Source organism: Lissotriton vulgaris, unplaced genomic scaffold (genome assembly GCF_964263255.1).
Source record: "Lissotriton vulgaris unplaced genomic scaffold, aLisVul1.2 SCAFFOLD_905, whole genome shotgun sequence".
In the NCBI taxonomy this organism is placed as follows: Eukaryota; Metazoa; Chordata; class Amphibia; order Caudata; family Salamandridae; genus Lissotriton; species Lissotriton vulgaris.
This window is the reverse complement of record NW_028255199.1, coordinates 563,419-588,127: the sequence shown is the minus strand read 5'-3', so window position 1 is coordinate 588,127 and position 24,709 is coordinate 563,419. Positions and strand designations below refer to the sequence as shown.

General features: G+C 43.8%; 1 protein-coding gene across 1 annotated transcript in view; it reads left to right on the top strand.

The window, feature by feature from the left end:
- AHCY (adenosylhomocysteinase) overlaps window positions 1-24,709 on the top strand; it is a 124,497-nt gene that overhangs the window by 24,838 nt on the left and 74,950 nt on the right. The window contains exon 2 of the mRNA XM_086951910.1: window positions 22,851-23,041. Coding sequence (XP_086808036.1) covers window positions 22,851-23,041 — 191 coding nt within the window. The remainder of the gene's footprint in view (window positions 1-22,850; window positions 23,042-24,709) is intronic.

Sequence of the window (24,709 nt, the reverse complement as noted above, 5' to 3'; positions counted from 1 at the left end):
CTCCCGAGCTACTGGTTGGAGACCCCTGGTATAGACCATTTCTCCAGGCAGGCACTGAGGGTCCCTCGTTGCCTTCCATGCCTTAGCAATATCCTGTTTAGCCAACGTGAGGCCGAGACACAGTAGAAGTTGCTTATAGATATTGCCATCCACACCTTCCATGACCTGAAGCAGCGCAAGCTGTGGCATGTATAAGCTCCCAGCCCAGGACCTCAGACAGACATGCGAACACCCCCCTCCAGAAACAATCCAGTGATGTGCAGTGCCATACCGTGTGTGTAAACTTACCCTCTGACCACAGCGGAGACACTCCGGGGACGCAATCGACCCCGCCCGCCACAGATGAATCCTTGTATAGTAGACCCTGTGGAGGTGTTTAAACTGGACTAGGCGGAGCTGTGCTGCTATAGCTGCCCCTGCGGAACTGCCAGGGCCTCCGTCCAATCCTCCTCCTCCAGCCCGCCCACATCTGCCTCCCAGTCTCCCCCGGAGTTTCTGAAGTGTGGGTGAGCAGTGCGTGACCAAGGACCTATAAATGCAAGAGATCTACTTGTCTGGCAGATCCCCCATAAAGACTTTCACTTTGAGGCTAAACTCAGGTACAGACTCCAGGCCCCGCAGACTAGAGGACAGTGCGTGACGTAGCTGTAAAGAGCGGTAGAATTGTGTCCGGGGCATATGAATCTCCTCCTGTAGATACCGGAATGACTTAAGTTTCGTGTCCCTCAATATGTCCCCCAGAGTGGAGATGCCTATGGCGTCCCACCCCCGAAACCCCGGCAGGGTCACCAATTGGGATATTGAGCATATTTTAACTGAAAAGTTTCTTAAATATCATTGTGCAGAGGATGATTCTTCTGCACCTCCGCTTCCCATGGCTTCATGGCAGTGAACACCTTTGCATCCTTGCGACATGAGACAAACCATCCCCTTTCAGGACTTAAACTAGAGCCTTCATTGTGACTCCATTCAGATCATATAGTCCCACTTTTTCTTCAGTCCTTTGGCTCACAATCGGGAGGAGAGTAAAAGTCATGCCCATTCACCCTTTGCATTGTTCTTTCTATGCTTCAGTCACTCCTTTCTAGTCAACCAGTTAATCTATTAAGCTTGTCTGAAACCTTTGCACTGTCTCCAGCATACCTCTGTTTTTTTTGTGTGCCAAGAACATTTTGTGAGATCAGGCATCACAATTTGCTAAGTGATAAACTGGTTTCTATACAAAAACATATTTTACTGAAACGGACCGAACGCCAAGTCGTGCCCGGTCCACATTCTACACTTAAAACAGACTGATACATAACTATGCAATTGCACATTACTCTGGGCTCAAACTGTCAGCTTGGCATCTTCTGTGGTGACTGATTTACAGGGTACAGGGATGATTTCACAATTGTGCAATTCAACTTTTACCAGTTGCAACACTTACGTTGACATTTCTGGGTCACCCTTTTTGTAGGAAAGACTAGAGGACACAGGAAGCTTGACATGAAGAGTTTAATGGAGACACGTCTGAAGTCAAGTTAAGTCTAACAGTTAATGCATCAACATTCTCAAAGCATGACAAACGTACATATTCAAAAGATGCAATGCCTAGTGCATGTGCATAACAGAAAGCGGATTGAGACACGAGATGTCACGAGTGGAACCACGTGGCATCTCGTGTCAGGAATGATATACAGTACAGTCAGGAATAATATACAGTATACAACACCTCCCTTCCTGTAAAAGAAAAAAAACAAAAAAAACAACAAAAAAAACATAATGATAAAACTTTAAAGAATAATCCCATACAGTTCTATCTTAATTCATGACAAAATCCTTGTATTTTGCAGGAAGACGGTGAGACCTATGGCAATTTTTGGAAGGTACCACCGGTGGAGTGGTCCTTACAACCCTAGTGTTGGTATTCTCACTCAAAAGATTCCCAGAAGTGATTGCTGCATTTCCAAGGACCTCACAGTCAGATTCAAAGTCAAGAAAAACGTTGCTATCATCGCTTGACACAACAACATCCTTGCCTTTAAGTAAAGAACTGCTGCCATTCTCAGACGCAAACATATCTTTGCCTTTAAAAATGGAAACTCTGTTCAGATTCCAAACACTCCCGTCCTCAACTCTGACAGCATGCTTGAAAACTTCAATAACTTCCTTGGGACGTGACCAAATTTGACCACCCTTCAAAACACCTTCCTTTCTTTTTATGCGAACAAAATCACCAACATTAATGACATGTTTGCTAACTGATCCCTGCTTTGCCACCATCCTTTCCTTCATCTTATCCTTATATGCGCTAACCCTGTCTCGAACCAGATCATAATCTACTTTTGAAAAACCACAATGGTCACTCAAACTTCTTTTTAACCACCACGGAGTTAACCGAGTACTGGGTTTCCGACCCCTTAAAAGTTCAAAAGGACTAACCATAGTGACAGAGTTGGGAGATGTTCTATAAGATAATAACATAGACTGAAGAGCATTACGCCAATTCAAATGACCTTTAACAGAAAGTTGGTTAGCCTCCTTCACAACTCTGTTAAATCTTTCAACCTGGCCATTGGCTTCAGGATGGAACACAGCAATCTTGTTGTGCGTGATCCCACATTTGGTGATAAAACGTTGAAAATCCTTGCTGGTAAATTGCGGTCCATTGTCAGTCACTAATTCTTCTGGGATTCCTTCCCTACAAAAAACCTCATCCAAGAATTCCACAACATTTCTGGTTGTTATCTCCCTAACCATTTTTACCTCTGGCCATTTTGAGAAATAATCTATCAAAACCATGCCAAATTTCTCATGTTCAGGTAAAACGGAAAATGGACCAATGAAATCGAGGCCTAACTTCCGCCAAGGACCGAAAGGGCACTCAACAGGACAAGGTTCAGGACGTAAAGGGACAGCAGACTTATCACTGTTGGCGCACTCTGAACATTTTTGGACATAGTGTTCCACACAACTGTCCACTCCAGGCCACCAAAAAAAATCTTTTATGCGTCTCCTGGTAAACGAGATTCCTAAATGCCCCTCATGGGCAATACCAATAATAGTATTTCTCAAGGAAAAAGGAGGAATGAATTTATCACCTCTCATGAGAACCCCATTTTCGATTGCTAACTCATCCTGAACTTTGGCATAGCTCATCATCTCGCCTGAAAACTTCCTTTGTTCTGGCCATCCTTGTAAAATGTAATTTTTAACCTGAGTCAATTCAATACTCTTCTCCATTTCTTTTAACCAGGACTCCTTACTCAAATCAAATTTCTCCCCAAACACTAACATAATGTCTTGCGAAGTGAAAGCTACCTCACACTCATCGTCATCACAAGGAACATCACAAGAAGTGTGCAACCTGGACATGCAATCAGCATGAATGTTGGTTTTCCCTTTTACATATACCATCTCAAAATGAAAAGATTGTAGCCTGGATGCTAACCTGGCCAAGCGAGCCGATAAAGTTCGACCTCCACCTGGTGCCATCATGTAAATAAGAGGCTTATGGTCAGTCTTAATAGTAAATTTTGTTCCCCACAAGAATGTTTTAAAGTGTTCAGCTGCCCAAACTGACGCCAATAACTCTTTCAATAACTGAGTAGTGTTTTTCAGCATCCCTCAAGGCCCTTGAAGCATAGGCAATTATCCATTCTTTCCCGCAGTCATTCTGCATGAGCACAGCTCCTAACCCTGTGCTACTTGCATCAACCATGATGGTACATTTTTTCCCAATAACAAAAGGTCTTAAACAAGGTGCATTCACAACAAAGGCTTTAAGGTTCTGAAATGCCTCCGTCATTACGTCAGACCATAAGAACCTTGCATTCTTTTTTAGAAGTGGTCTAAAGGAATCAACTTTTGAAGAAAAATTTGGAATAAATTTGGCATAGAATTCCATTAAACCTAAGAAGGCTACTAATTGTTCTTTTGAAACTGGGACCGGTGCTTTGATGATGCTCTCAATGTGTTTTTGCTTAGGTCTGATCCCAGCACCACTTATGGAATGTCCTAAGTATTCAACTTCTTTTTCTCTAATTTTACATTTATCAAGGCGAAGAGTAAGACCTTTAGAGGATAATGCAGAAATAACACTCCTTAAGTTATTATCATGCTCCTCTACATTTTTCCCAAATACAAGAATATCGTCTTGAAAGGCGATAGCTCCTGTCAAACCTTCAAGTGTCTCTTTCATTAGCCTTTGAAAGACGGAAGCAGCACTAGCCAATCCAAAAGGCATGCGTTTATATCTGAAAAGACCTTCTGGCGTAATAAAGGCCGTCAGATTTTTGGAATCATCATCCAAGACGACTTGATGATAGGCACTTGCAAAATCTATACACGAGAAAATCTCAGCACCTCCTAATGTCGAAACCATCTCATGCAGATTTGGCAAGGGATGAGCATCTACCCAAATTGAATTATTTAAACTGCGAAGATCTACACAGAGCCTCAATTCGCCGTTGGATTTAACCGAAATCACAATCGGGGAAACCCACGGGGAGGACTCAATGGGCTCAATGATGTCCTTGTCACACAAATCTTTGAGCAAAACTTTAAGTTTATCCCTGTAGGTAAGAGGGACGTTCCTGACTCTGTGCCGAACAGGAACAACACCATCATTGAGTTTAATAGTGTGTTTGAAACCCAAAAACTGACCAAGTTTTCCACTAAAAACATCAGAGAACTCAGATTTCAATTTATCAATCATGAGATTACGATCAGGATCACTGGTGTTAGCAACGGAATAAACAGGAGGATTGGCTCTTGGATCTATCTTAATGCCCAATTGATCTTGGTGTGGCCATCCTAACAAAGGTTGCCCAGACTTAGCGACATAGATTTTACCATATGTGGATTCAGCGGCAAAGGTGATTTTCGCCCAAAAATAACCCACTAATTCAATCCTATGTCCAGTATAACCCCCTGGGAAAATGTCAGATTCAAGTAACATTTTGTTTGGCCAATTCTGTTTTACAACATCTAAACCCAATAATGTATACCATGCACAGGTGTCTACAAAAATGTTAATTGTCTTTCCATCTATAATTACATCACAAGATGGAAATTTACTTACACCTTCACTACCACAAATATTAATGACAGTATTGATATCATTTTCATTAGAATCATAGTCATCACAATCTTGAACAATATTAACTTTTTTGGTAGTAGATTTGCAAAACTTTGTTAGATGCCCTTTCTTATTGCATTTCATACACATTTTATCAAGGGCAGGGCAAACTTTAGAATTTGCTAAATGATTTGAACTTCCGCATCTGAAACAAAACCATTGAGTGTTGCTTTTCTTATCACTTTTAGTGTACTTAAATTTTGAGTCACTCTTATTATTAGCAAAATCATTTTTAAAAGTAAACGGTTTCCTAAATTTCTCTCCTTCCTTGGAAACGCTAAAGACATCTCCTTTTTCGCTCCCTCTTATCTCCTTTACAAACTTCTCGGAATGTTCAATTGACCTTGCAATGTCAATGGCTGCATTTAGAGACATATCCGAAGTTGTCCAAAGTCTTTCCTGGACCTTCTTATTGTTTGTTCTCATCAGTATTTGATCCCTTAATACCTGTTCATAGTTTATATGTTCGAAATCACAAGTTACGGCAAGAGATCTGAGAGATGATACAAAATCATCAATTGGTTCATCTGCAGATTGTTTGCGAGAGTAGAAAATAAATCTCTCCATGACCATGTTCTTTTTCTTTCCGAATCTAATTTTTAATTTTTCTGCAGCACATTCATACACATCTTTTTCACCAGGGTTGGTTAAAGGTGGAAGAGTAACGAATTCTTTTAGTCCAATCCCCCCAAGGCGAGACAATTTCCTCTCAGGTTCACATTCAGTACCTTCCATCACAACAACATAGGCTAGGAAAACAGGTTCCCATATTTCCCATTCCATGGGAGGGTCACCTTTGTTTGCCAGAAACGAAGGAGGAGGGACAATTCCACTCATGTTGAAATTTTTAATGTTAGAAAAAAAAATATTAGATGTGAAGAATAAATGTTGAAGAAAATACCTTTAACAGGAAACAGTTGATGAATGAAACCAACAGGTGTAGAATCCAAAATAATACCTCTGATGAAATCGAGTTGCAAATTGATCGTGTCACGAAGAAAAAACGGACTTCAAAAGAAAAAAAAAAAAACGAAGAAATATACACAACTCGATGAGATTTACCAATCTAAAATGGCCGCCATGGAAAATGCTTTGTTTTTGCAGGCGATGGCCTTGTTTTGAAGTGGTATGACGATTCACGTAGCTTTTTACAGGCGATGGCCTTGTTCTGAAAGCGTATGACGACTCCACGAAGCTCGCGCGTGCAAGCTGAAACTCTAGCAGGCTGAGACTCGCGCTGGCGTTAAACTTTCCGAAATCAAGGTAATTGAAAATTAATAAAATACCTTGAGAGCGGGAGCGAGTGTTGCTTAAGTCGCTGATCGTTGTGGAGGTCCGCTTGATGTGCTGCGTCGCTGTACGTTCAGTGGATCGAGATAAATGGAAATTTAAAGAAAAAAACTTTTCCTTTTTAAAATTCAATGAAGAAATCTTCTTAAATTAGGAAGAATAAAGTCTTTTTTTTCCTCGTCGCCAGTGTAGGAAAGACTAGAGGACACAGGAAGCTTGACATGAAGAGTTTAATGGACACGTCTGAAGTCAAGTTAAGTCTAACAGTTAATGCATCAACATTCTCAAAGCATGACAAACGTACATATTCAAAAGATGCAATGCCTAGTGCATGTGCATAACAGAAAGCGGATTGAGACACGAGATGTCACGAGTGGAACCACGTGGCATCTCGTGTCAGGAATGATATACAGTACAGTCAGGAATAATATACAGTATACAACACTTTTGCCACAGATGTTTAATTTAATTTTGTTAGATTCCGAAGCTGGGGGGGGGGGGGGGAGAAGGTTATGGGCCTCAAACACCATTCTTAGTTAATGTATGTTTCAGCTAAAACAGGACTAGTTGTGTGCGGAGATCTCTAATCAATGCTTTTAAACCTGTTTATTTGCAAGAAACATGCGCAATCGTCATTATCGTCCGAGGGCAGTTTGTGTTTGAATGAGGAGTGACGGCAACATCATCTGGGAAATTCGGACTTTTACAAGTAATCTGATAGTTACTCCTGTAATCAGTGATTTGCAATTGGGCTTTGTACTGCATGGGCCCTGGTTCCCTTTCTTGTACGAGCCTATGTGCTTTGTTTAGGTCTCCAAAGGTTCAAAGGGGGTAAGGATACTGGGTATGCGTTGTCATTTTCAAAAGTATTCACTGAGCATGCAAATAAAAACTGAATTGGCAATTTCCAGTTGGGTGCACCACCTGAAAGTTCTGTGCATGGTTTTGATCGTTTTGGTGAAAGCTATCTTGTAAGTCTACGCTGGCACTGAATTATTTGTGAATTAGACGCGAGAGAAGGTATGCCTCCCAAACTGTGCACTTACAGTATCCTAGTATTTTAATTCAGCCTTTCAAATAAGTCACTGCAGCTGTGCCAACCTCCCTACAGGCCTTCAGTCATGGGAGCGTGCAGCTTTTACCATTTTGCTAGCTGCTGGTAGAGCTTTCAACTTGTTATTAATCAGTCTCCTCATTTTTTATGTCCCCCAATCTTAATAGAAACAAGAGGGACCTTCCTTTTCTACTGAAACAATGAAAAGTGAGTGGATGTATTTATTTCACTGCTTTTCAGTTTCTTCTGGTGACTCCATCAAGCATGTTGCATGTAATCTGAATGCGAGATGTCTCACATTCAGGCTAATGGCTCCAGATATCTGTGGCCATCTTAGTCACTTACTTCAAAGGCAGATATATGATCCTGGTGAGGCAATATGAGAAACTAAATTGCAGAACAATTCAGCTGTTTACCTCCAGGATCGAACTCATTCCGGTATCGGCGCACAGGTAATGTGTTGCAGAAGGGACCCTTTAGGGATTGGTGTTGACCTGGGAAGGCCTTTTAATATGAGTGGGCTTTAAGTGCGAGTATATAGACCTGTAGTGATTACTGAAAATCTGTGTGCTTCCTTGTATTATACACTAGACTACAGGTTCACCATAGTTATGCCTTGACTCAGTTGACACTCTAATATTAGCATAAATCATGATCCCAAATGCAGATCTAACATTTCATCATATCTGCACTCCTTGTGACACTTCAAGGAATATCTTTTTTTCTCTGACTCTGCTTCTAAGTAAATTCGGGCCTTTTAACCACCCTGTTGGGCAAAGTTAATTCTTGCTAGCTAGCTTGGGAAACAAATGCCTCCTCACACAATTCGGCCTTTAGCCAATAATCAAAGCTGCTGTTAACAGGATAACCTGAGCTCTGGAGCCAGTCGAGGAGGGAGGAGGGTTGTGATAAGAAGGGACCAGACAGTTGTGGTACTTGGAGTAAGGCTCTAATTCCAAAAATGCTGTTCGGGAGGGTTGGGATAGCGGTAGAGTGATGTCACCCTAGGATTATGAAAATGTGCCTACCTTTAAGAATTTTCGACCCTAACTTAAAACCCCTGCACATTTGAATGACTTTCTAGAACAGTCGACATGGGGGAGCGACATGGGAGAAATGCCCATATGGAAAGGAAGATACCCAACCCCTGCTGCAAGGAAGGATTCAAGGACCTCTTTCTGACTTGAGTTGGCACCTAAGGACCAGGATTTGTTTTTCTTGGGCCAGTTGCACAACCCCCCCCCCCCTCCCCCCCCCCCCCGCCCCCACCTACACCTTCTCTTCAATAGTAGATGGATGAACTGTATCTTCTGTGAACTGGTCCTTCGGGAGTGTGACCCATGAGGGGTACCTGGAATTTTGCTTCCCAGGTGCCCCTCAAGTAGCCAAGCAGGAGGCTGTAGGACCTGGAGCGTACTGTATCCTTGGAGGCCTTGGGGAGCTGCTGAGAGAGATCCAAGGCCCAAGAGAGGTGCCAGTGGCTTAGACAAAAGATCAGTCGTCCAAGGCAGAAGTGCAGTATAAACCAAGCTCCCAGTAGGAAACCCGAATGCAAAGGTCAGGAGGCCTGAAGAAATATTTGTACTAGAACAGGGCACTAAGAAGAGAATGACACCAATTGTTTTAATCGTCCCAAGAAATCCTCCCGAGGTCTGGTGCCACTGATTGAGTTTGCTGATGTGAGTGGCGCCCCCTGCCGGTTTTTGGCTACCCATAGGGAAAGCCAGGGGTCAGTGCAAACAAATTAAGGGTGGGAGGGGGCATGCAGGGGGCCACCTGCTAAGTTAAGCTTTTTGTCCTTGGGGACCCATACTCCTAAGGACGAACGCTAAGACGACACAATAAACAATTAGCGTTTCAACCCTCAATGAATATAAGCTCCCAGTGAGGGACAGACCCCAGGGAGTATCACTGTATGGAGCGTGATGCTCACAGCGCATTGAACCCAGCCCACACGGACTACACAAGTGGCAATCCCTGCAAGGTTTTATTCAAAGTCACCCAAGGTGTCCCTGTGGTTTATAATGACCTAGAGAAGTCTCATTGTTCTTCATGCCTTTCTGCAGCTTTTAGCCTTTTGCTTAAAGGCTCTGGAGAGCAGGGACGTGGCTGATTATCAAAGACTGTGCAAGTTGAAGGTCGGAGCCCCGGTAAGCAAGTTTTAAAGGTGCACCAATGCAAAATGAGTGCTTCTATTAAAGTTGGCTGTCTTTGTAAGTACTAGTGCATTAACTTTGCTGCCTAAACGGTTAACCCACATACATAAGGGATCAGCAGCCGCCTTACATGCATCGCTGAAATGGCTGCATTAAAGAAGCACGAGTCGGACTTGTATTTTTTGTCTCCCATTTATGAGGGGGAGGACTTAACTCTTTTGGCATGTTTCATTTGAAATATACGAGCCCTTGCTGCAGGGATACATATTTCGAACAGACATATATTCCTCTATAGCTCTTCATTTCGGTTAGGATTGTAATAACCGATTTCTATTGTCACAGGAAAAGGTTCCTTTGTGATTCACTCAATGGAAGCACCACTTGCTCCACAAATCCCTACATTTATGCCCCAGCCATCGGTAGGTATGCTTACACTGCAGCACCTTGGGTGAGGAAACCACAAGGACTTCAGACTAGCCTTTTCAATTGTGTACGACCCTGAAACCTACTCTGCAAATTGTAGATACACTTTGGGAAATGTCTAAAAGAACAACAATCCAAATAGCTACTGCCATCGAAATGATTTGTACCCCTGTCCTCCCCAAGGCCATTCCGCACCCCCTAAATGAAGTATTCTGCCTTTACCTCCGAGAGTACATGATGCTAGTCCTGCAATCAGTTCACTGGCCTGTAGTTAGATCAGTAAGATTTTGTATAATCCCCAGGGCCTTCCAAAGAAAAGGCAAACACATCTACAAATTAAATATCCGCAATACCAACAAAATAGGAGATTGCGCTTCAGCAGATCACCATGAATCCTCATACTGCCTTTTAATAAGTAATCCATAGGTGTCTGCCATCTGTATGAAAGTCTTGAAAGACCGTGCTAGGCCACATTTGATGCTTCAAGGAGCATTTTTTTGCAGTTTTTTATAAAGTGCGAACTTGCCCAAAAGGTATCGGAGCGCCTTACATAAGCACCAGTTGCATTACAGACGGACACATTTGCTTCTAAGCACAGTGAGATTAAGTGATTTTCCAAGAATCTCAGGATGTTTGAGCCTCTCGCAAGACTCAAACCTAGTTCCCCAGTTCCAAAGTCTGCGCTCTAGCAGTTAAACCACATCCTTTCCTTAAGCCACATCCTCTTAAAAGTTGATAGAGGTGACAACATGGGAGTTCTCAATATTTTTGCATCAACAACTTACCCGGAGGTAGTACATGGAACAATAAAACTCTACTATAAGCATAAGTAAGCTCCAGAGCCATGGGACAGTCCCAATCAGCACGCCAAGGTAATGGACACATACCCAAATAGGGGACCGCTGCCCAATATAGCCTTGGAATGATTTTGATTTACAGATGGAGTAGAACTATGCCATTCTAGCTGTAAGCTGTGCTCACTGCCACTCTGCAGCTTCAGACCCGTATCTTGCCTAATGAGATGAGAACTCTATCTGTAGCACCCAGACATAGTAAACAATGTCTGCCCTACCCCACCTCTGACCTCAAGATGGAGGACACTAGCCTACTCCTTGTCTAAAGCTGATCTAAATGCTTACAGAAAGAAATCCAATACAAACTCACTCTCTGATTCCTCATTCATCAATGGACAAAGCATACAAAATGTTCACGACTTTTGGAACCCTGCTGCCAAAATGCACTTCTGTCTCGCACACTTCCTCATCCATCACACTACCAAGTGCTGCATCCTTAACACAATAAATGCACCTCAGTGGCCATCACGCACATGTAAGTGCTCGAACATAGGCTCAAAGCAACTATGATACTCTTCCAAACACACACACCCTGTGTAACATTCTACCCATGTGGTTAATCGCTTCAAAGCCCGACGCAGATAGTGCTATACAGTTACGCTAATATAACACCCTAAATCCCACTCCCTTTACCAACAACCTCCTCCAGAAAGTATGTAAATGTCCTCCATGACATGCTTAACTGCAAGCAGTTAGGTCTTTCATCAATCACTCTATAAGGGTTCTTCTGCTCATCCGGCCAAGATGAGACCATATTGTACATTTATGTCAATTAGCATAAATTACATAAGTTTTTGCTCTTTTGTTGAACGTGCGTCCATCTTGGGTTTCTGTGAACAAGTTTTACAGTTCCGGAAACTGGACTATAAAGGCTTTGTTTGCTTGACACAGAGTACTGATTGAGCAGATGTCCTTACTCCAGCACTTCATCTTGGTGCGGACCAGCACCAGCGAAACAGCAGTCAATTCTCATAGTTGTCTATCCTCAAAAAACAGAAGGGGGGGCTCGTTCTTACTGGGTTTTATAACTGTAATCTGTTTTACATGTCTGCATTATCTACTTAAGGGTCATATCGGGTTACTGTCCTCAACTTCGTTGTTTGCATGCCTCTGTGACACTATTTGCAAATGCTTTTTCAAACCGGATTCCCGGGGGTGTTTGCTTTGTATGGGATCAAACCGCTTTCACAACTTTGGAAGCATCAAAAGTGTTGTGAAACAAAAATAGCAGTTGTTATGGCACAGAAGTGCCTCTATTATTTGTTTCGTTCGCAACTAGCAATTCACTATTCCACCTTCCTATATTACGTGGTTGTCAATCATAGGACCAGGAGGCAGGGTTGGATTGGGAATGAAAATCGGCCCGGGCGCACACAAAAAAAATCGGCCCACATTTGCATAAACACTCCTAATATCACTGCGTTGGTGTAATCTTATAAAAAAAAACTTTAGGGGGGGGTAAAAAAATGCACACGTTAGTTTACACTGGTGAAACAAGTGAGGCCCCCTGCCCCTGCTCAGTATGTGCAGACATTAATGGACCGGCCCGAGAGACAAAGGGAGTGATACCTGTGCTAAACGGAGGTAATGAGTTCCCATCCGCCTCTAGAAAGGCCACTCAGACTCCCACTGGGCCGCTGACTGTATCAGAAGAACAGAGACAGCGCCCAAATAGCCCCCCAGACTGCTAAAAAAAACAGCCCACAGCAGCCCTCGGACACCGCCCCCTCGGGCATTGCCCGAATGCCCGCGTTACCAATCCGACGCTGCCAGGAGGACTGGAGTGGAGTGCTTGCCACTCCCCGACCGTGCCCCCCTCATGACAGGCTTCAAAGTAATTTGCAGCCTGTCATCGCTACTGGCACGCCAATGGCAAGCCAGTCTGCACCTGCACGCTTCTGGACTGTACCAAACGCCCGTCCCCATGGCTCTTTATTTCCAGACCGGGCACAAATACAAACATTCTCGGGAGGCGTACTTTGTACAAACATTCTCGGGAGGCGTACTTTGCTCTGTCCCTATGGTAAGCCTCTACAGTGTATAAGACAGTGCCCCTCTGTTCCATCTGATTCAATGAAAACTGTATGTCAGACACGCAAATCTATCTGCTTCACACCTGAATCCACAGAATGCACGAAGGCAACCGAGGCATTGCCTCCCAGAGCAAATAACTAAGGACCCACGGCTTTTACTCAAATTTTAAATGCTCTGTTGAACACCAGATCATTAGTCAAGCATAGTTTTGAATTCCATGAAGTCTTACTGTATAACCAGATACACAATTTTTAACAGAAACCTGGGCTGATCAATTCTCTGGCCAGAGATCATTGCAGTGGTCCCCTGGACTATATTTTCTATCTGGATGGACTTGGGTGGGACCGGGGGGCTGGGAGGGTTAGCCCGTGGTCTGTTGTGACCACCTACAGGCAGCTTTCCCCCCAGTTTCTGGGGAGGGTTTTGAAATCTTAAAATTTATTCTTGAGCTCACTAAGACGCAATCCTTTAATGGCATGTTGGTCTATCGTCCTCCTGGATCCAGAACTAGCTTTTCTGATTAGCTTAGCACTCGCCTTAAATAGACTATCTTAAGCTTCAATTTTTCCCTTTTTGGGAGATTTTAACTTTCATTTGGAAGAAAAATTGGATCCTAATTCCGGAAGACTTCTAGAAATTATGACTGGTTTCCACACAAGACTTGCAGTCATACCTCTTCTTTAGGATGTTTGATTAAGAGTGTAGGGTAAACACTCCTCCCTTGTGTGCACCACTCTCCAAATTCCTGGCTTAAGATAGTGTCGAATTGTCAGGCGAGCATCACTGAGATCCTGCATTTACCCTTGTTCCATTTTCAGTTGCCTGCTGAATAGTTAACAGATTTTTTAGTTCTACAGGATGCTGCTGAGGGCCAAGCTTCGAGGTGGGGCAGTAAGGGGGTAGAGTTGGGTATAATTTGTGTGCCAACTGAGCCAAAATATCCAGTGAGGGTCCTGTGGCAGTATGTCGCATAGGAAAAGTCCAAACTTTAGTTTTTGGTTCGCAGCGGCTAGAATTGGATTCATTCAGTGATCCATTTCCATTTTGCTTTTTAGTGCTTAGACACTGTTATAGGATAGACTCCCACCTACAAATTCTGGTTTCCATTATATCGAAAAATTAGGCTGAGATGTATTGTGTAAATGTTTTTCTATGTACTTTACATTGAAAGCGGAGAGTTCCTCGTGTTGAGACCGAGGCGCACTGCTCCCACACGGCGGCTTTAGCCTGGCCTTCGCTCTGTACCGCGATACTCAGACTGGTTCGGCTCAAGTGCTGCACATGCTGTGAATGGATGCTGCCTCGACTCGTCTTAAGTCTTCGAAACTTTATTTGGTGTGTAAGACTGCCATAAAAGTATACATAGATAAACAAAACTGGGTACATTAGGATACAAATTATAAATAGTACAATACAATGCCCATTGTGCACCACAATACCATAATTAATCATGTCTAAAACACTTTAAAATTATTAAGAGATACGATCTCCATTAAAAGTAGGCTTTCCTGTTTTCAGTTTCTATTTTTGGTAAATTCTGGTGGTGTTTTTCAGTGTTTTCCAGTGATTTCAATACCTCAAAAAAAAGTGCTCGTCAGTGGTTACTCATTTTCGCGCCATAAAGAGCAACTGAAACAGTGTTTTACCGGTGTTTATGGAACACTCTGCTTTTATTAGTTCTTGCTTTCTTCATTGATGCATGGTATATAAAGTGTACGTACAGTAGTGCATATGAGGTCCAAATAAAGTTGAACTTATTGTAGTACACCATACAATATTTCTTCAGTGAGCCTTTGGTCACTCTCACTCTCTTTCCTTCTCATGTAAACTTGTATTTGTGAAAAGGCCCTCTCAAAATTGGCTCTTGAGACTGGCAACGCCAAAACAGCCAGTACACAATTTGCCAACTCTGTCCACTGACGTAGCTTTCCATGCCAATACTGGTGCACCTGAAGGTTGACATTCTCTGGGACAGATTCTGCAACATACGCATTGAACTGGGTGCATATGCCCTCAGAGGTATTAAAGCAGTCAAAAATGAAGCTGTCTGGAGAAAATTCCCCTTTACGGCAGGGATCTAACACTTGTGCCGAGTACCACAGAGCGGCTTCATTGACTTCAAACGCCCTTTCTTTTTACTCTTACTTCCATTTTCGCTGTTGCCTTTTGAATAAGTTTGCAAACTGCAGAAGCTTCTTTACAGGCAGTGAGGGATCATGCTATAAAATCGCATCTGTGAATCCCTTTCAGCAACAAAATGTATTATTCAAGCTACTGATAACACTTTCAAAAAAAGAAAGCAAGAAGGATTATTGCTTTTTAGCTTGCAGAGAAATAACAAAATGGATTTTAACAAAACATAACATTCGCTGTGGTAACATTCTAAACCCATCACTGTTCAGAATAAAAAAGCAACTTCAAATGGGACTATACCACATATATAAATGTCTGTGTGCATATTTATTTAAGAAAGATGTGTTAGAGGAGGAGCCAAGATGGCGACCGGAGCGGACGTGTAGGCTCTCGGCTCCGCCAGCCCTTGAATCCCGCATCAGAATCCTGATCGATATCCTGAATTAAATCGCCGGCGGGAAGAGCGGTATGACATGCTGACTCTGCCAGCGTTCCTCCGGGTCCCCCGCCTGCCCGGGGACCGAAGATATCCCGCATTTGCCTAGTTGCCCTGGACCCCAGCGTACATCGGAGCGAGCCGCCGGACCTCAGGGGCTCCGTGACGACCGGGCTGCTCGCTCGGAACTGGAGTGTGGGGAGCGCCGCCTTTGCCTGGGACACAGAACGTCCGGCATAATCTGCCAGGGGTTTATCGCACGAAGCCAGTGTAGCGCGAGTGTGTGGCGAAGACGAGCCGGGTGAGTGACTCCATTGTATGGCGCTAACTGAGTGCTGCGTGGACCCCACTGCAGCTCCTGCCCGGCATCGGCGAGCCCCCCCCCCTCCCCCCCCCCCCCCTCCGCCATGGCTAACCAGCAACGTCGATGCGGTTCCCTGGAATAACTGCTGACCGTGAGACGACTCTGAAGGCACCGAGGGCTTGCCTTGATTATCGGTAGTGCCTCGCTAACCCTTCAACCCCCCCTGTTCTAACACTGGACCGCTGGCAAGATGGCGATGCCTATTTACTTGCAATGTGGGGAGGATTGCCCGTTCTCGCCCTGGGACTGCTATCCCACGCCCGCACCGGGAGCCAGATCAGATGCATCCTCCCTGGATTTGGAGTTAACGGAACCACAGCCTGTGCGGTCTTATGGAGGCATTGTTGCTGCCCTGGGTGAACTACGATCGGCGCTGGAACATGGCTACCGCATCCTGGGCGAGAAGCTTGGTGCAATTGAGATTGATCTGGGGCGGGAGCGGAAGGTCTGTCCCCCACAACGTTTGGATTTGCCCTCGCAGCTGGCTGACTGGGATAAAGTCACCGGGGGCTCACAGCGCTATTGTTGATGTTATTACTGGTAACTGTAGCGGCTTAAGGCGTTGTGAAACTTTGTTGTCGCGACAATGTGTGATGCAACAGCTTCCTGGCGGTGATACTATGTGTGGACTGAGATTCGACCACACCAGTGCTGATACAATGTCTCTCTCCCTGGCGCAGACTACGACCTCGCCCACGGCATCCATGGAGCTACTGATACAAGACCGGATTAGTTTGGCTGACTGCCCCTATCTCGCAGTGACACTGTTAAACTGTGTTTTTCATCGTACTGCCGCTTTGACAATGCAGCTCCTGGTGGTTGTCTGCTTTGTTTGGGACTGGCGACGTCCATCTTGTCTTTGGACACTTCTTCTTCACCGTGTGCGGCCATTTTGTCTTTGTGTCCTAGTGAGGGCGGATCTTGCGAGGTACCCGTGTGCTGGGACATCTCTGCGAACTGGCCAGGGCTAAGACAGTTCTTCGCTACTTGAAATCGCTGGTTTGGCGGGTGGGGTCCTGAGACGTAGCTCTTTTTTACTATGTTCTATCGTTCTATGGGACTATTCTCCCCAATCCTTCCTTTGACTGTTGATTATTGTGGGGGGTTTCCGGGACCGGGTTCAGGGAGACGCTTGAAAGCTGGCCAGGGCTAGGAAAGTTTTTATTCCTACGGAACATGAATTTTGGGCGGGCGGGGACCCGGGGGGAGGCGCTTCCTTAATACGTACTGCAATGATCTATGATGTCTCTCCCTATTCCACATCGTGCATGAACGTCCTGATTCTGGTGTTATGTTGGGGATGGGGGGTATTCCATGGCCGATAAGTTCGGGAGACTTACAAATGTGTCCTCATTGGGTATCGGTGACTTTCTGACATGGGCAGACCCGTATTTTTGCTATGCTGATTGTTTACTATACTGCTTCTCCCCACTTAAAATTGTACTCGCTATGCTCTGGTTTTTATTTCACCTGATGGGGATGTGTGTTCGGTGCTGTCCCGGGGACCTGGGTGCGACTGATTTCGTTCCTATCCTTGGTTCTGTGTCTTCAGACTTTACTATTGGACATGATGTGGAAGTTGTGGAGGGCTGGGGACTCCGGGTGATTGATATTGAGTGGGCTCCTCCCCACCTTCTTCTTTTTGGGAGTTTAGATTAGTTTATTCTTTTCTCACTCCCTATATTACAAGTGTTAAGGTTTTTCTTTCTTCCTCTTCTCATTCTTCTCTCTTCTTCTTTCTTGTCTATACTTTTTCTTCCTCCTCTTCTTCTCTATTCTATATTTCGGGTTTATGGGGCGACAGACGCGCTGCAGGGGGGGGGATAGGCCGTAGCCTTCGCATGCGTGTAGGGTGGGGGTTGGGGGATGGGTTTTTGTTTCCTTTTTGTTCCTATGGTGCCTTGTTTTTCCTTCATTTATCTCTTTCCTATTTCTCTTCGCTTTTGTTAATGGAATAGTTGGACATTGATGCTTGCTATGAAAACCTTAAAAATTAACCTTCATCACTCCTGAGGCGCGGTAGCACGTTACCCCCAGTGTAACTGCTAAATGCTTGCTACTTGAAATTGATATGCTACTGAGTCGCCGTATTGTGTGCTCTTGTGCTTAACAGTTTTGTGGCCGGCCTGAGGGTTGTAGGCCACTATTTGTATTTCTTTGATGCACCAATAAAGGTTTTCAAATTTTTTTTTAAAAAAAAGAAAGATGTGTTAATATTACAACATACATAGTTGAAAAGGGGCAAAGAAAACACACTATTTAAAGCCTTTACTAAATGTGTTTGCTAGATCAGTCCATTTAAATCAAGAATTCGGTGATACTTTTATGATGTTCACTTTATTTGGGCGACTCTGGCAATAATCTCAAATAATCCCGATTTTGAATGAATGATAGCTGGATAGTGTTTTTTGCGTTTTAAATGAAAGAATTCATTGAATTCAGTTAAAACACGGCATTCAGTGAAACCTCAATGTAAAATGACCCTAGAAGAAAGAAAACCACAGGTGCAGAATCTATTAACAGCCCTTTTTTTTTTATTTATTGTTTATTGCAAGCAAGTCAGAATATATACATTTTTTCAACAGAGATTGACTGAGAAACATAATACATTACATATCATAAATTCAAAAAAAAAAAAGCATTACAGGCATAAATTGACCTAGAAGACAATAACCAGCAAAAAATGGAGAAAGGAAAGCGAGAGAACCATAATCAGCTACCCCAGTTCCCCCTCAATCCACCTTTCAACTGGCGCCCACATTTTCATACCAGTTATCCTTTTTTTATTACCTTTCGTTCTATATATGGCGTGTTCAACATTATACATAGCCAGAAGGCGAGCCCTCCATGAGAAAAAGGATGGCGGATCTGGGCTAATCCAATCTTGAGTAACACATGAGTGAAGAATTCCCATGGATTTAAAAATCAGGTTTCTTTTCTCAGCTGGTAATACTGCCGACGATACTCCATTCAGTACAAGCTCCGGGGTTAGTTCTACTGAAATACCAAGTATCAGAGATAGAAAAGTTTGAATATCCACTATAAATACAGATAGTAGTGGACAGAAAAAAAACATATGGGCTGCATCTGCCGCATGCAGCCCACATCTACTACATGATGTACCAACTGATACTCCCCATTTAGAGATTTTGGCTGGTGTATAATATAGATCAAACACCATGTAGTGCTGTGCCCGACTTCTACCGGATAACAAGATGGAATTAGCCAGATAAATGGAATCCTCTGTCTTAATTTCATTAGAGCCCAGCTTCTTGCCCCATCTTAATTGAACATATGCTAGATCATCTGGGAGAAATGAAAGCAATAAATTATAAAAAAAGCCAATTTTTCTTTTGTTGAAGAAAGAATCCATCAAAGGGATCCGCTGTAGGCCTGCAGATTCCTGAGGCGTTCAAGTATTAAGAAAACTGCGCACCTGAAAATATTTAAAATAGTCGGAATTAGTGAGATTGAACACACTTTGGAGCTCTAAAAAAGATGCAATATGGGTATTTAGCCATACATCACCGAGGTAACTAATACCCCGGTGACGCCATCTTTCCATAATGGAATCTCTAAAAACAGATGGAAAAATAGATTGCGACATCAGGGGGGTATATCTCGTAATTTTTGGTATACTAGCAATTCGCCTGATTGACTTCCAAGCCCGAAATGCTGATTTTAGGATCTTAAATTTTGTTTTTTTATAGTAACTCGGCTCAACATGTTTTAGAAAGCACCCCCGGGCCTCTACCCCTAAAGCAAATTCAAAAATAGACTGGGTATACGCATCCAGAATCGGCGCCCTCTCACCAATTATTAGGGGGGTTATGAATTACAAAACTGAAGCCAGATAATAGAAAAAAAGTGTGGGATACCCCATCCCCCCCTGGCTTTTGGAAGTATCATTTTTTGATGAGCTCTCCGATGCCTTTTATATCCCCATAAAAATCTCCCTGACATCCTTTCCAGTTGTTTAAAAAAAATTAAGGGAAACTCAAGAGGAATGGATCTGAAAAGGTAAAGAAATTTAGGTAGTATTAACATTTTCAGAACATTGTTCCTCCCGTGTAAAGACAAACGAAGATGATTAATTCGCTCTAACGTGAAATTGGCCTTTTCCAGAATAGGATTGTAATTTAATTCTGGGATCTGCAACACTGGAGATGTAATCTTCACTCCTAGATAAGTCACAACAGGAACTATGTTAGGAAGAGCAGGAGGGTTCTGACTAACTTCTAGTATTTGTGTTTTAGACCTGTTCAGTTTGTAGCCGAAAAAGCCCCAAACTGTTTGGCCAATTCCTCTATCTTTGGGATAGCTTTTACAATATCCGTGGTGACAACCACCACGTCATCCGCATATGCCAGTGCCCTATAAGGGGTGCCTGCCGCCACAACTGGTGCAATATCCTCCGCGTGGTTCAATTCGTTGAGAAAGACATCGATATAAATAGCGAAGAGAAGCGGTGATACAGAACACCCTTGTCTTGTGCCTCGGTGGATAGGAAACAAGGTGGATTTATCTACCCCTATTTTAATACTGGAAGTAGGTGTCTTGTATAGGGCTTTCAGTGCCGACCTCATAACTGGGCCGAACCCTTTAAAAGACAGTATGTCCCAAAGATAGTGCCAGGCCACCCTGTCTAATGCTTTTTGCCTAATCTTTTTTGCCAAGAATCTATTAACAGCCCTAATCCAAGAAGTCAACACGGCGATGAGCAGCCTGGAAAAGACTCATCTTTGAGGGTACAGGCCATTATTTTAATGAAAGCAAAGTAATAATTTAAGGACTTGCCTGTCCCGAGGCAGCTTTCTTAGTGCAAATTCATTTACCTATTGATTCAGAAAAGCAGTTACTGGGTGATTACTTGTTTTAAAACCCAAACCAACAGTAAATCAGTCAATCTAAACAGTAACTCTCAGAGAAGCGCATTCTCCTCTGGGAGGTTTTACCTAATAGGGCAAACAGTGCGGTGTTTGGGGGGGGGGGGGCGGGAGAGCCCAGCCTGTGTTTAGCTGGGCTCTCCCGCATTACAATTGCACCTGTGGGTGGTTTGGGGATTACCAGAGTGTGAATGATATGGGGACCCCCCTGCCCTACCCCCACCCCCCATCCCTCTGCCTTGCCACATGCTGGAGCAGGAATGGGGAACTGCATGTTTTAATCAGATATGCTAATGAAGGGATTCTGAGCATCAACCAGCTCGCAGCGGCAATGCTTTCAAGAAGAATGTACCTCTATGGCATTCGTCCCTGCAGCCTGTTTGGCTGCTTTGCTATAAGACAGAGCCTAAAACGCCTCGCCTTCTCCTCTCAGCAGGCACCCCACCACCCGAGGGTGCACACTGACCCGTCCTGTTTGTGAAGACACTTCAGACAGGCTCGCACTCTCCTCCCAGAATACACTGCAGTCCCTACGATTATTTCAGTGTCAATTATGTACTTTTAAAAGGGGTCCACCGGTAAACTAAAGTGGCACAAACCCGTTCCTATTTTGTAATAAAATCAGCACCAACGTGTATTTCACGAAGCATTCTCCGAGGTTGTTTCAGAATCCAACCTTACTCTGCTAATCAGAAAGAGGGAAGGCAGCTCAAATAGGTATTGCAGGATTCCGCATTTGAACCTCCATTTAGTTTTTTTGCTGTGCAATTCGCACTTACTGTAATTAATTTCGAGACATTTTCAGAGCACACGAGCCCTGTGTTTTATGCTACACTGCACAAGCAATTGAAAGATACAGAAGATAAAACACCGAAGTACCAACTGTTCACAAGGCTTTCCTCCTGCTTCAAAGGAGCAACCTATTTAAATCAATTACCAGCTCAAAATGAGCAGCCTCGTCTAATTAGCGTTTACCCCTAGTGGATTACTGAATGAATGGGGTGGGGTGGGGGGTTCGGTGGGCAGACAGACGCTACCACTATCTTCTTTCTTGCTGGACACTGCTCTCACACTTGCAGAACCGGGACCTGTAACCTGTATTACATACTTCTACTTTTATCCACTGTCGCGGTGCTGCAATAAATGAACATTTTAATCATGAGGATTGTTACGTCACGGTGCGCTGAAGGGGCTCCTGGAGCCCCCCCTCCCGCCCGCAATCCAGGGGCTGCGAGGGGCCTGTTACGTCCCTGGGGATCTAAGGGTATTTGTGGATTCTCTGCAGCTTCAGCCTGGACAAAACCGATGATATTTGTCCAGTTGCCAAAAAGCTGAAAGTTTGTTTCCGAGGGGCAGGAAATGTGTTCTGCCAACTGCTATTTAAATGCGTAGTCGGGCAACTCAACTGCTGCTTTGTTAATGCCATAGTATCTTTTATGCGGTAAAGCTCATATCCCCATTGTAATGATTTGGCTCCATCAAGTGGCCAAATCGATCAACAACTATGCAACAACGATGAAAATCAGCGTCACTCGGTTTAAACCAGGTCAGCTTATTTTCATCCTGTAGGGTACTATCTGTCAGTTGGTTTAAACCGAATTCCGGACAGCATAATTAAGATACGATCTCCATTAAAATTCCTGAAGGGCCATCGCTATTGATACTACATTACTTTTGCGTATATTGCATTAATAATAAAAGTGCCACATTAAGACAGATTTTAGCATTGTTTAATTCAGAGATGTATTTCAAGGCAGCAATATGTGATCCATTACCTTGTGCAAGTAGGAGTGGTTTTAAATAACTTCTAAAACTGGATTATAAACCACAAAACAGCTTAAAGTGCACAGTGCTTTGCTTACTATGGCCATCACATGGGCTAGGGGTCGAATCTAGGGGACATGTTTTCATATTAGGGAAGGCAACTAGGTGGTGGGCAATTTCCAATCTAACTAATACGAAATGGTGCATGAGATTGGGAATATAAATTAGATAGTCTTGACAGCTCTCTGTTAAAGGAAGTGTTAAATAGAATTTAACAGTTGATTTCCTTCTCTCCGGAGTCATTTACGCTTCTGCCGTTTTCCCCTTTTTTCAGCGGACATCAGCCTGGCCGAATGGGGGCGCAAGGCTGTCGAAATCGCGGAGAACGAGATGCCGGGCCTGATGAAGATGCGTGAGATGTACTCTCAGTCCAAGCCTTTGAAGGGGGCCCGGATTGCAGGATGCCTCCACATGACCCTGCAAACTGCAGTTCTTATAGAGACCCTCGTGGCCCTTGGTGCAGAGGTAATGTTATGTTCTCACATATACAAATTGAATCCACGCTTTCTATGTTGTGATTTTTTGTAAATTTATTGGGTTTCAAAAACCACACACCCACGCACAACACAAATTATCGCAAAGGAACACCTTGTGTGTTAAATGGCAATGCTCACAAGAAAATATGTAAAGAAATTCTATCTAGTTATTTTAGAATTCCTAAAAACGGTTCATATAATCTTGATTCCTTAGATGGTACATTATGTTATTGCCTACTAAAAAAAAATTGCACCTACACTTGCTATTTTGGTAGAGGCCTTTAAGATATGTATTTCTGGTCCTTCATTTGAATCCTCAACCTCGTGCATTCCACATCAAGCCTGGTCTAATTTAAACATCCCTAATGCTCCCAGTTCGTCTCATGATCCTATTAAGCAGCTTCTACTAGACCTCTGGGTCTGTATTATAGCAGGACCCCAGGAACGCAGCTCGTGTTTACACCCTTTATCACCCTCTGCGCCGCTCTATGATGTAAGAAACAGGTACTTTTTGGTGCTTTCCATATTTTCCACTGCATGGGCAAGAATGTAACACAAGCTTTTGTAGCCTCAGTGGTGCAGGTTGAGCGGGGCGGGGGGGGGGGGTGTTCTGTCATTCAGCCCAAGACTAGAGAATATCTGTGAGCTATGGGTGATTTGGGCACCTCGCTTCATTCTGAACTGGGCATCATCTTGTCGCTCCGCTTTCCACTGTGAATTTTTAACACCTACCGATTAAATGGGAATTACCTTATTTTCATGGGTGGTGTGCCATATAACTGAAGACCTGTTTGCCCTGTGCAAGTGGCTTATTAAAAGGTGCATGGGCATGTGAGGACGTGCTATCTGCATCAGCCACTGAGTGTGTCTAGTCAATTTGTTTGTACCCCGAGTTTTCCCACTGGTACAGTGTGGCAACTACAGATGTGTCAAGTTTGTGATCATCCTACATACGAGACGGCACACTTCTAGTTTGAAGGTGGTAAGTCTATTGTAGGGTCTTCATGCTTAAATAATACTGTAGTGCTAGATATGAAGCTATTTTTAGATTCCCATTCTCGACCAACAGTATGTCGGGCTGTGCTAGAAGAGATCCATGTAAGAAATTCAATGTTTATGACCGTAGGTTTGGGAAGATGTCAGATAAAAAGCCCAGTTACCACTTAAACGGAAAGCTAGATACCTGCAGTGACTTGGGCTCCTAGGTGTGCAGCACCGACTTTATGGCCACGTTAAGAGAGGCTGCTCAACACTGAAATAATCAGTAAGTGTGCCTGATGGTAGCTCTAGTATGTCTCTCATGCCTGGTCATAGATCCATGGTTTCTTGTCCTCTCCCCCTCATGTGCAAGCTGTGGAATTTGTGTCTCTCTCAAGAGATTCCGTCCAGTGCCACCCGATGTTGGGTTTGGGAATACATAGGACCTGCTGAGCTGCCAGGGTGGACAGTCCGCTCAAGTGTTGCTGCCTTCATTTGAAAACATCTCTGGGCCCCCTATGGGATGCAGGTTGTACTCTTAGTCTGGTACGTATATAGAGAGCTAGGCCGCACCCTTAGCTGCTGATCAGATTTTTGTGACTGGACCTTCTCATAAGGCAGATGAGTCTTGCTGTCCATGCTTACCTTTAAGGCCTTGGAGTGTTCTGATCACATCATT